Here is a 12,286-nt window from a genome sequence, read left to right as displayed (position 1 = left end):
AATAGACAATCAGACCTGTTGTCTGTAGCTCCACCTGTTTACCAGAGAAACTCAAAGTGTGAGGAAGTCTCAGCTGGTTGCTACAGCTGTAAGTTCCTAAATTATTGGTATAAGAACTCAAGAGTGGCTTGTAAGAGCCACGCGGTCTGAGATGGTTGCTTCTGTTCCATCAGGACTCTGTTGCTTCTCAAGTCAATTTCCTGTTGTTGTTTCCTGTGCTGGCAGATGGGCCTTCTTGGTAGTTCTGCAGTCCTTCAGGGGTGTGTGGGGAGGTCTGGGAGAGGGCATTCTCTGTGGTGGCCTCTACGTGGAGGGTGCAGCAGCTGCGAGAAAGGCAAACTCCATGCTCGGGATCATCAGGAAAGGAATTGAAAATAAAACCGCCAATATCATAATGCAGTTATACAAATCAATGACGTGACTGCATTTGGAATACTGTGTAGAGTTCAGGACACCTCACCGCAAATGGATATTATAGACAGAGGCTGGGGAGCAGGTCCAGGGTGTGTGTTCACAAAAATCACCTATCCGACTATGGAATGCATGGCATATATACATGTAACAATGCCCCATTGCTATTGTAGTGGTATCAAATGCAAGAGTAGCTTCCCGTCCTTCTGCCCCCTTGGCCAGTGGCAGAGCAAGCCGATCAGGCGCCAGGAGGTGGGGCCAGCCGCCCACAGGGGCACCGCAGGGCCTCCAAGGAGTCTGCCAGCCTCCTCCCACTCAGCTGCCCTACAGCTGAGGCAGTGGGTGGACTGTTTGGGGCAGGAGAGACGCGTGGCTGGGGCACGCTGCAGGCCCCACGGTAAGTCCCGCCCACCATTTTGTCATCCCCCTCAGTGAGGGCACCTAGGGTGAACTGTTCCCACTGTACCCCCCTTGCTATGCCCCTGCCCGTGGCACAAAGGTGTGCGTATTTTTTTGCCCTTCCTCCTCGCCTCACACTCTGGATGTTTTGAGTACAGTGGACGCTCGGGTTGCGAACGTGATCCGTGCGGGAGGCACGTTTGCAACCCACAGCATTCGCAACCTTCAGCGCCGCGTCTGCACATGCGTGGGTTGCGATTTGGTGCATCTGCGCATGCATGAGCACTGAAACCCAGAAGTAACCCATTCTGGTACTTCCGGGTTTGGCGTGGTGCGCAACCCGGAAACGCGCAACCTGTAGCGTCTGTAACCCGAGGTATGACTGTGCTTGGGTCATGTAAAATATAGTCAATTGTAATGTGGCCATTGCAGTAAAGTGATTCCCACACCCCCACCAGGTGTGTGTGTGCAGGTGCGCACCAAAAAACTCAAAAAAGGTTCAGCATCTAAAATGATCAAGGCGGTGGGAAAGGATACAATGTTTGGGGCATTTTTGTTTAGCAAAAAGCAAATTAAGATGCAAAAGGATAGAGGTGTATGAAATTTTGCATGACATGTGTGGGGAGTCTGACTCCAGCCTTACTCATTCTGTACCCTTAAACCTGACACTGGAGGCAGACAATAGTGATTCCTCCCCCCGTCCCATCAAAGGCTTGAAGGTGGCACGGCAGATGAATCAGTGCTTGTACACTCATCTCACTGTTGCCTGTGCTCACATGTTTTGCAAGGTTTCGGAGTGCTTGGGAAAAAATAACAGCTGCAAATTTTGTTTGACCAGAAATGAAAGTGGAACAAAAGAACTAAATGTGTCTGCCATGGCAATGAATGATGGCTCTGCCGTATGATTCTCAAGTCTCTTGAAAACCATTGTCTGACTCCAGTCTGAGTCACAGTAATCTCTGGTGAGATTGTTTGTGTTTTTTGGTTTTCAGGAGTGCGGTGGCTTGACTCTCTGTGCTTCATTTTGCACAGGAACCTGGAACTGAACGAAGGGCTCCGTGGGTTTAAAATGTAGGGGCACTAAGCTAGGGCACCCATTTTGTATCACAGAGTTGGAAGGTACCCCAAGGGAAATCTAGTCCAACCCCCCAGCAATGCAGGAATCTCAGCTAAAGTGTGCACGGCAGACGGCTGGGTATGTTTAGCCTGGTAAAGAGGAGGCTGAGAAAGGATATGGTAGCCATCTTCACATATCTCAGGGACTTTCACATGGAAGAGGGAACAAGCTTGCTTTCTCTTGGTCTGGAGGCTAGGACCTGAACCAATGGATTCAAATTACAAGAAAGGAGATTCCAACCAAACATCAGAAAGAACTTTCTGACAGCAAGAGCTGTAAGACAGTGGAATGGACTCCTTGAGAATGTGGTGGATTCTCCTTCACTGGAGATTTTAAAGCAGAGGTTGGATGGTCCCCTGTCATGGCTGCTTTAGCTGAGATTCTTGCATTGCAAGGCGTTGGGCTAGGTGACCGTTGGCATCCCTTCTATGACAACAGGAGTGTTAGTTTCACCTGCAATTGTTTCCATGCTGCTAATGGAATCATAGCTCCAGGTGTCTCTAACGTAAAAGGTAAAGGACCCCTGGACGGTTAAGTCCAGTCAAAAGCAACTATGGGGTTGCAGCGCTCATCTTGCTTTCAGGCTGAGGGAGCCAGTGTTTGTCCACAGACAGCTTTCTGGGTTATGTGGCTAGCATGACTACACCGCTTCTGCTGCAACGGAACATCGTGACGGAAACCAGAGTGCACAGAAATGCCATTTACCTTCCCGCTACAGTGGTACCTATTTATCTACTTGCACTGGCATGCTTTCGAAATGCTAGGTTGGTACGAGCTGGGACCGAGCAATGGGAGTTCACCCTGTTGTGGGGATTCGAACCGCCGACCTTTTGATCAGCAAGCCCAAGAGGCTCAGTGGTTTAGACCACAGCGCCACTCGTGTCTGTAACCTTGTGAGGGTTTGATGATCCTTAGGAGGAGGAGCACTCCCCTTTCTGCTCTGTGATCCTCACAGGCATGCGGTGCAACCCGGGAGCTGTGCTGGGTGGCGAAAACATTGGAGAAGGGCCATCACTCAGTGGCAGAATGCATAAGGTCCCAAGTTCAACCCTTGGGTAGGGCTAGAATGTCTCTGCCCTGAAAGCCTGGAGGGCCACTGCCAGTCAGTGTAAACAAGACTGAGCCACATGAACCAATTGTCTGGCTCTGTCTGAGGCATCTTTCTATGTTCCTGACATTCTCCGCTAGGCTGGCCTGCCAAGATTTATGCCCGGCTGGGGGCAGGGCATGGGGTGAGTGACAGCACTAAATAACCCTTAGTCTGTCTACACGTTACCATTTACTATGGCTCAACTGCACGCCCCCTGCTGGCAGAGTTTTTTTTGGGGGGGGCAGATGTTATATACAGAATTTATATCCCGTTCTTCATCAAATGTTTTCATTTCCAGAGCAGGGAACGAAGGTAACAAAAATAAACAGAGGAAAACAAAAATGTCCCTATTTTCATTGGAGACATGTTGGAGACTATGGAGTTATCCAACCCCCGAGCAGTCTGAAGGCAATCCTATATAGGGAAGTTTTTCTAATGTTTAATGTTTTATTATGTTTTTATATACGTTGGAAGCTGCCCACACTGCTTGGGCAACCCAATAAGATGTGTGGGATATAAATAGTAAAATTATCAATATGGAATGGGATGTCCCTATTTTCATCGGAGAAATGTTGGAGGGTATGAGATTGAAAACAGACTAAACAACCGATGATCTTAGCAACAGTTCCCACTCACTCCCTCTGTGTCTCTCACGCGAAGAGGGTCCCACTCCATGCCAGCAGACTCCTGTGCTATGGCTTTTGAGGAACTCAACATCTTTCACACCCCCACTGTCCAAACTATCCAGGCTCTCAACCTTAGTTGTTGCCCACAAACATCCACAGCAATAATAATAATAAAAATCTCCCATCCCTTATCCACAACAGCAACAGAGGGAAATAAAATAAATAAATAACAAAACCCACAAAGGAAAAGGGGGTGGCAAAAAGTCACAGCTGCTGTTTCTCTCCTTCCCAACCCTGAGGAAATTCACAGGCCTCAAGGTCAGTTGGGTTGCCAGGTAGAGAGACACACAGATGGATCTGCAGACCTCCCCCATCTCCCTTCTCCTTATCAGCTGGCTCAAACAGCACTCATGGTCCTCCAGGCTGTTCGAAGTTGTGGACACACAATGTGAGTTAGGCACAATCCGTATCTGTCCTTGACAAAGTGCCGCCATTTGAGGCGTGTTCCCTCAAACCAGCTTACATCCGATTTGGAAATGCAGGCCACATATGCTTCGCGGTTAAGCTGAGGTGTGTGCACCAAGGAAAGAACAATGGCAAGGGAAACTTATGGAACATGCAGAACTGGCAAAATTAACAAATAAATGACATGAAAAGCATAACAAAGACTTTAAAAGAGAATGGGAACCATTTACAACATATATGAAGAGGCAACATAAAGAATTGGACTCACTGGCAGGGTTTGAATAAACAAACACAATTGTATACAGTTGTAATAATAATAATAATAATAATAATAATAATAATAATAATAATAATTTATTTATACCCCGCCCATCTGGCTGGGCCTCCCCAGCCACTCTGGGCGGCTTCCATAGAAACCAAAAATACAGTAAAATATCACACGTTAAAAACTTCCCTGAACAGGGTTGTCTTAAGATGTCTTTTGAATGTCCGGTAGTTGTTTATCGCTTTGACATCTGCTGGAAGGGCGTTCCACAGGGTGGGCGCCACTACCGAGAAGGCCCTCTGCCTGGTTCCCTGTAGCTTTGCTTCTCGCAATGAGGGAACCGCCAGAAGGCCCTTGGCGCTGGACCTCAGCGTCCGGGCAGAATGATGGGGGTGGAGACGCTCCTTCAGGTATACTGGACCGAGGCCGTTTAGGGCTTTAAAGGTCAGCACCAACACTTTGAATTGTGCTCGGAAACATACTGGGAGTTGTACCTCTGGTTATGAACTTAATTCATTCCGGAGGTCCGTTCTTAACCTAAAACTGTTCTTAACCTGAGGTACCGCTTTAGCTAATGGCGCCTCCCGCTGCCGCCGCTCCACTTCTATTCTCATCCTGAGGTAAAATTCTTAACCCGAGGTGTTAAGAGTCTGTGACCTGAAGTGTTTGTAACCAGAGGTGTAAGACTATATGTATTCGGAAAATTTTGGGAAACAACACGCAGGGAGAGTAATATGGAAATAAAACAAAATGGGAGTATGAGGGAAGTCCAGGGGAGGAGCGGGTGCTGGTGGTGAAATATGAAAATTGTTAGAGAAATATTGTTAGAGGATGTATACATGGAAAAACCAATAAAAATATTTTTTTTAAAAGCTGAGGTGTGTGCATTTGAGACCGCTGTTGCACATGTGTATGCAAGGTAACAGACTCATGAATAGGAGTTTCGGGGGGGGGGTTAGTGCCCAGGTGCTAGGAAACCAAACAGGTAATGTGCATTGGGTGAAGACATCCCTGCCCTCTCTCTAGTGTGTGTACAGCAATGTGCAAATGTGACTTGAAATGCCAGAGGGGGGCACACACAACCTTGCTGTGTTTTAAACCCCATAACGTACTTCTGCTTTCACTGAATCTTAGGATACCTTTCCACAGTTATATTCATAGGCCCATCCCATGTGTTGTCTTTGTGTAATCCTACCCCACCGTACTCTGGGAATGGGATCTTCAGGGCTCCCAGCAGGCCAGGGGTGGTGATGGGAGCCTGGCCTTTGTGCCTGGAATAACAGCTGAAGTTTTTTCATATCATGACATGGAGATTCTCCTTGTCCTGGACTGGATTATCTGCTCTTGTCCCTAAACACTGGCAACTTGAAACCAGTTTTTTAATTCTGGGGGAAATGAGGGGTATTAAATTCACAAGCGCCATCCCTGATTCCCCAAAATTATAGTAAAATTTCCCCTTCTGGCCTCCTGATACATTCAAGCACTGCCTCCACAAGTCTGCAGTCCAAACCATATTTACTAGGGGCTTAAGTTAGCCCTCCTAGGTAGGGAGAAGTCCCATGGATACAGTGGGACTTAACAGGCAAAGGATTACACTATAAGGAACCAAGATGTAAGAGACTTCCCCCTCCCTGAACTAGGTGAATCCCAGCACAACGATTTTTCTAAAGCTCAAGAGGAACGGAATTTAAGTTATGACAGGTATATCCTGAGCCTGAAGGGGAATCCGTTAGGGAGATTTATTGCAGCACTCATGAAACAGGCAATGCTACTTTTGTGTAATTGGAAGAAGTCAATGTAATTGTCTGCCACGAAAATTAATCATCTTCCACAGGGGGGATTTTGGAGAGCATATTCTGCCCTCCAGGTAGTTTCCAAACACAAAGGAAGCAGCTGCCTCCAAATACCTTGGACATGTTCCCACCTCTTTATTCCAACCAGAAGACAGGGAATGGCATTCTGCATTGCTGAACCTTCGAAAGCATCTTCAAAGCCAGGCCCCACATAGGGAATTTTATACCAGCCAGTCCTTAGGTTTACAAAGGTGTGATTGATGACGGCCAGGAAAATGTCTTCAGCTGGAATATTCCATCTCTTGCAATAAGAATGGCTTCACAACATGGAGTTTTGCAAACTTTTAGTTTCCAAAAGAACAAAATCCTGCTGGTTTTGGATCGTTCTTACTCCAGATTTGCATTTTGTACACCAAGTGATTGAGAAGACCACGAAGACTTTTTGTTGACTTAACGTTTCCAGGGCTCAGTTTCCTCCCATTACGTTCAAAATATGTTGAATGGTCATGCTGTTCTTTGCCTGATTACAATACAACAGTTTTCTTTTTAGTAATGTGTATATTAGGTTTCATGCTGGATAGTTCATGGTGTGCCTAAACTACTTTGGCAGATAAAAGCCGGTTCTCTCCCTCTGTAATACAGCAGCAACTGTGGAACTTGATTGCATTAGACCAGCAAGTCTTATAGAGAATGGCCTCATTAGACGTACATTATGGACTCATTCCCGGAGCCCCATTGATTCTCTGCTGCAAAACGGCAGGAGCCCCATGGGACGGGGGGGGGGGGTCAGTGGTCATGATGATACGATTGAAAAAAAATCATTTCTCATAAAAGAAAGAAAAATACTTGTGTTTTTTACTTTTTGGGAAAGCAGGCCATAGAGTGACTTGGAAGTGGTGGGGGTGGGTCTTCTTGATCTGCCTTGAGATGTTTCTTTCATGGCATGATTCATTTTGGGACTGTGAGATCATGACCGAAATCTCCTCGGTGTTCAGGGTATACACAGCTGATGGACTCCTGACCTCTCTCTCTCTCACACACATCACCAGATTTTTTGTTGTGTGCATGCATACACACATTTAATGATATATCTCATTTGGGCTATGTTTTCTTGTGTGTGGTCCCACTTGCATAGTGAACCTGTGGAATGCCCTGCTACAAGACGTGGTGTTGGCTATTAACTCAGTTATTAAACTGGATTAGACAAATTAATGAAAGATATGATTATCAAAGACTTCAAGTCACAATGGCCACATGCTACCTCTAGGAAACAGCAGGGGGAGGAGAGGGCTGTTGTTTTTATGCCTTCCTTGCGGACTTCCCAAAGGCATCAGGTTGGCCATTATCGGAAGCAGGGTACTAAACTACACAGGTCCTTGGTCGAATCTAGAGGGTTCTTTTGTGCTTATAAAGAGCAAGGCCAGTCCTACCATGAGCTACGTCTCAAGCAGCAGATTGAAAGGCACAGCAGAAAGACAAATGTGCTCAAACAAATGTGCCCCCTTGCCAGCCACTGCCATGATGGCACTTGAGCACTTAACTACTAGCAGCTGCCTAGCTAGGGACTTGGGTGAAATATTACTATACTTGCGATGGTTTCTCTGAGACAGAGCAAGTTGCAACCACCAGCGCTGCAGTGGCAGGAGTCCTGGCTTGTTTCAGGCAGCAAAATGGCTCGAGCTGGCCTAGATTAAAAATCTTGGAACCAGAACACTTGCATTACCTTCAAATAGATAAGTCACCATCTGCCGGCCTCAATTCTCTATTTGCAAAAAAGATGATGATACAGGGCCTATCCTACAGAAGAGACGAGGCATGTAAGTCGCAGAATCTGAAGCATCACACGGATTACTTGTAAGAGGCTCTCAACGGGCCTCCTCAAGCCAATTAGCTAGCGGCATTGGATAGCATTCCTAACATCCCTGCTTCAGAAAAAAAAGCAAGCACAATGCACATGCCTCTCTTTTATTGCTTTATGTTGGCTTTGCTCTCTGCTTTGCCTCAATCCCATTTCCTGTTTGTCAGCCAAATGCTACAAATGGAGAGTTGGTACATCCCCAATTGACACTTCATGGTGCAATTCAGCTTGTCCAAGATTAGCTACTGCCGATACTTATTGCCAAGTGAATGACTGCCCATCCCTCCCCTGGTTCCAGCTTGTCTGGGTACATATTACCATCTCATTATTCTGAGGTTTGAGGGCACTTATCAAGTCATCGGCAGTTTGAACATTTCTCCATCCAGCACCTTAAGCATCAGTAATATTCTTTCAATGACCCCTATGGATTAGGATGGAAACTTACTTGGAGCATGGGCCTGCCAAACTCTCCCATCAAACAAACATAGCAGACTAAGTAGGTATGAGGTTGCTCCCAGGTCATGTGCCATGGACCATGTCAGAAGCTGTAGTCCTTATAAGGTACATGTGGCAAACCTGGGGAAGGAGGAGGATCAGTGGGGGAAGGGTAGGTGATGGTAATTTAGTGGTCTTCAGTTTCCAACAATTAGTGAGGTTGGTTGCTTGCTGAAAAGACTACTGGAGACCATTCTACCTACTCACCTCCAAGCAGCCTGGTAACACACAAACATAATCTGTAGCATTCCTATGACCTCACTTAACTTTTTGGAGTACTGATGTACTGAACATAGAGCAGACATGGCCAAACTTGGCCCTCCAGCTGTTTTGGGACTACAGTTCCCATCATCCCTGGCCACTGGTCCTGCTAGGGATGATGGGAGTTGTAGTCCCAAAACAGCTGGAGGGCCAAGTTTGGCCATGCCTGTCATAGAAAAAGAGTAGAGCCAAAGCACAGCTCTTTGTCAAAGGCAGCTGGGCTCCTTCCACCACCTGTACCAGATTTCAGGATTCCACAACCAGGCCAGAGATGTCCCCCCCTCCCACAGTTCATTGAAAAGGTGTAACTTGACATGCAGATATCCCTTGGTTCGAGGTTTTTATGGTTTCTATAGGGGAATGGGAGGGAAGATAAGGGCTGCAAACTTTAATTGGCAGATCACAGCCTCAAAAATATACAATATGCCCTTCTTTCTGTCCTACCAACTGAAATTTGCCCTTGCTGTTTATCAACCAAAGGTTGATTACACAACGCAAGCAAAACTAATTGGTAGACGTTAGAAGAAGGTCTGCTGTATATTTTTTAGACCATTTTGGCTCTGGTGGTAGTAGAGTAGGAAATGGTAAGGTGTTTATTCCCCCCCCCCCAAAAAAAAACAGTTGATAGTTTGTTTATTCAATTCTCTCTGAGTTCAGTTTCTCAAAAATGCAGCATGCAAGTGTAAAGCCCCAATTAACGAGAGATAATGAATCAGCTAAATGTTCTTTAATCAGTCAGTAGTCCTAGAGGGAAAACAGGCCTCATTTCCACTTTAACACATCATTTTGTAAACTTGTAAAGACCAGTATTCTATGCAATAGTTGCTACAAAATTTTCTCACCAACTTGTTGGATTATGCGCATTTGTTTTACATGTTTGGATCTCTACTACTCCTATGTGGTCTTCTTTCCCGACAGTTTCAAATAAATCCCCAGAACTCAATTTGAAGTCATTCTAAAAATGAAGTGTACTGCCAGAGTTTTCAGGTACAATTAATGTGAAACTGAGCAAGTGTAGATAGCACCCAACTGAGTTGCTGCTAATGATGCTGGGACCAAACTAAAGACATTGGATAAGATGAGGTTGCATTGCTAACAGTCTCTTCAAAATAAAAGCTTCGGGAGTAAACTGCTGCTGTTTTGAAACAGAAATGGCAAGGGGGTCAATAGCGAACAGGGTTGCCAATAGCTGAATGCACACATTTTTTTAATTAACCGTTAGGTTTTTGAATGCTAAAATACTAAGATTTCTCATGCTCATGCAGTTTCATAAGTTAAGTTCTAACGGTGTTTTAAATATTAGCATTGGTTACCCAATCAATTCATTGACTCCAGGAGTGGGTAAACGTGAGTTTGTGGATTTATAAAGTCCTGCACAGCTGAGGCCAAGCATATCCAAAATGCCTCCATCCCTGTTCCGAAGAAAGTTTACAATCTTCCTCGGATTTCAACCCAAGTATTAATTTAAAAAGAAATTCAGGAAGGGATATTTCCATTGTACATGTTCTTCATAACTTTAAAACACTGATGCCCAATACAGATCAGGTCATAGCTTTCAAATCACAACCAAGTGCACTACAATATTCTTCTTTTATTTAGTTTAGAGAAGAATCTATCAGTACAGGTTGCAGAAAGAAAATGTTTAGTGCTATTTACAATTTGTTTTAAAACTCTGCTCTATACAAATTTAATTTTGATCATTATGAACAATGTCTTTGTAGGCCTACTGCATATAAAGCATTTTGTCAAAGCAATAACATTGAATAAAATAACCTGATTACATTTAAATGAAGTTGATCATTCAGAAAACACAGAACGTTTGTAAGGGCCATGGACTCAAGTACAGAACACAAATGTCAACCTGCAATTTTTTCTTAAAAGCCTAGAGCTATTTATATGGATTATTGTTGTATTATTCTACACTCCAATCTATATTTAAGTTCTATAGTTATGCTTTTATAAGATTTTTATTAAATATATTCTACACATTTGTAATTTCAACTAGGAAGAATTTCTCCCTAGCGGAAAAATATAAAATCTTTTATATTTTTTTACAGGTTTAGATGAAACTAACTCATGCTTTAGTGCTGTGCAATTTTTTTTAGCATATCAATTTTTAAATTATATGAAGAAAACGAATGGCATCCTTTCTAAATATGTATGCTTTAAAAACCAGTTTTTGATTTCCAATACAATTGCAAGCACTAACACCAAATGCACATAAAATAAACAAACAAAATCTCATCATATGGCAGAGGTTTTTCTTTTCTTTTTTTTCATTTTTCCTTTTAATTATTTGTTTGAAGTCACTAATGAGTAAGCATGACACTGGACACTAAGGTACGGATGAATAAGAATGATTGAAAAACATCAATTGCTGATATTCAAAGACATAAAATTGATTAGTAAATGAGGTCTTCTAATATTTATGCACATTAATAAAAGCCTATGAACTACAGGAAATTGCCCCTCCCATATTAAGGCTAGGAAATGCACTCTCTGCACTTATTTGTGCTGTCTGAACAAGCACTCAACTAATGTACGAGAAGAGTGCATATCAATGAAAAAAATCAGTTTCAACAGCCCTCTACAGAGTGCTTTAAAATTACAGGCACATAGTTTGTTGCAGTGAAAATATATATATGTCTATAGTCAGACAATTTTAGTTAGTATTTTGTGCCAGTTTGGCCACCAAGGTTGACTTAGGTAGAATTTACTTACTTAGTAGTTATTCCCCCCCCCCCTTCAGTTGGCCGTTACTGAATTTAAAGAATAAGACTGCTGATAGTATTTTCCAGTGCTGATTCATTTCTCTGTGTTTGAAATACTTAAGAGCTTTTGATGATGAGGTCTATATATCGTCAACCATTTTTAGTGCAAATTGCATCTAGAAATCTTGATTGGTTAAAGTTCAGGTTAAGGATGATCTTATGGCAGCAATATGATTCCTGTTGAGAATAGTTAACCTTTCCTTGGAGAGAGAATGCATTGGAGAAGTGGAGAAGTGATGTATTAATAAGCTTGTTCAACAACCTAAAACGTAGAAATAAAAAAGTGTTCATTGTTCTAGAAAAAAAAAGGGACAGCGTTCATGTAATATTTCAGTTCAATGGATTCAGACAGGCTTGTCCTAAGGGTGTTTGAAGCAATGTTGGTCTCCTCTAGTCCAGCGGCATGAAAGACGAAAACTATTATACATCACAAGTAGTAGATACAGCAGAGCTTTTACAGGATCACACAGCAATTGCTCTCTCCAGTTTTTTCACGATTCCTCTGACCTGCAGAACAGAGAAAATGTTTTCAAGATAATTAGCGCTAAATATTACTCTCTGTGTGCAACACAAAGGAGCAGAATAATTCTGAATGAGAATTGCGAGCTTTGGTCACATGCCCTTAAAAGGGAAGTTACATTTTCAAGTGTAAATATAAATTCACGTGTTCTAAGAACCACACAAAAACCTTTAGATTTCTCCTCGGCACAACATTTTAATAAGTCACAAAGAGAC

General features: G+C 43.6%; 1 protein-coding gene across 3 annotated transcripts in view; it reads right to left on the bottom strand.

The window, feature by feature from the left end:
- Positions 1 to 9,488: 9,488 nt before the first annotated feature.
- UBL3 (ubiquitin like 3) overlaps positions 9,489 to 12,286 on the bottom strand; it is a 45,157-nt gene continuing 42,359 nt past the window's right edge. For all 3 annotated transcript variants that reach the window (XM_081909479.1, XM_081909480.1, XM_081909481.1), the window contains one exon: positions 9,489 to 12,058. In XM_081909479.1, coding sequence (XP_081765605.1) covers positions 12,006 to 12,058 — 53 coding nt within the window. In that variant the 3' untranslated portion in view covers positions 9,489 to 12,005. The remainder of the gene's footprint in view (positions 12,059 to 12,286) is intronic.

This window comes from Podarcis melisellensis (assembly GCF_964234715.1).
Source record: "Podarcis melisellensis genome assembly, chromosome: 4".
Taxonomy (NCBI): Eukaryota; Metazoa; Chordata; class Lepidosauria; order Squamata; family Lacertidae; genus Podarcis; species Podarcis melisellensis.
Note: the sequence above shows the minus strand (reverse complement) of the source record. Positions and strands in the feature narration are given on the sequence as shown.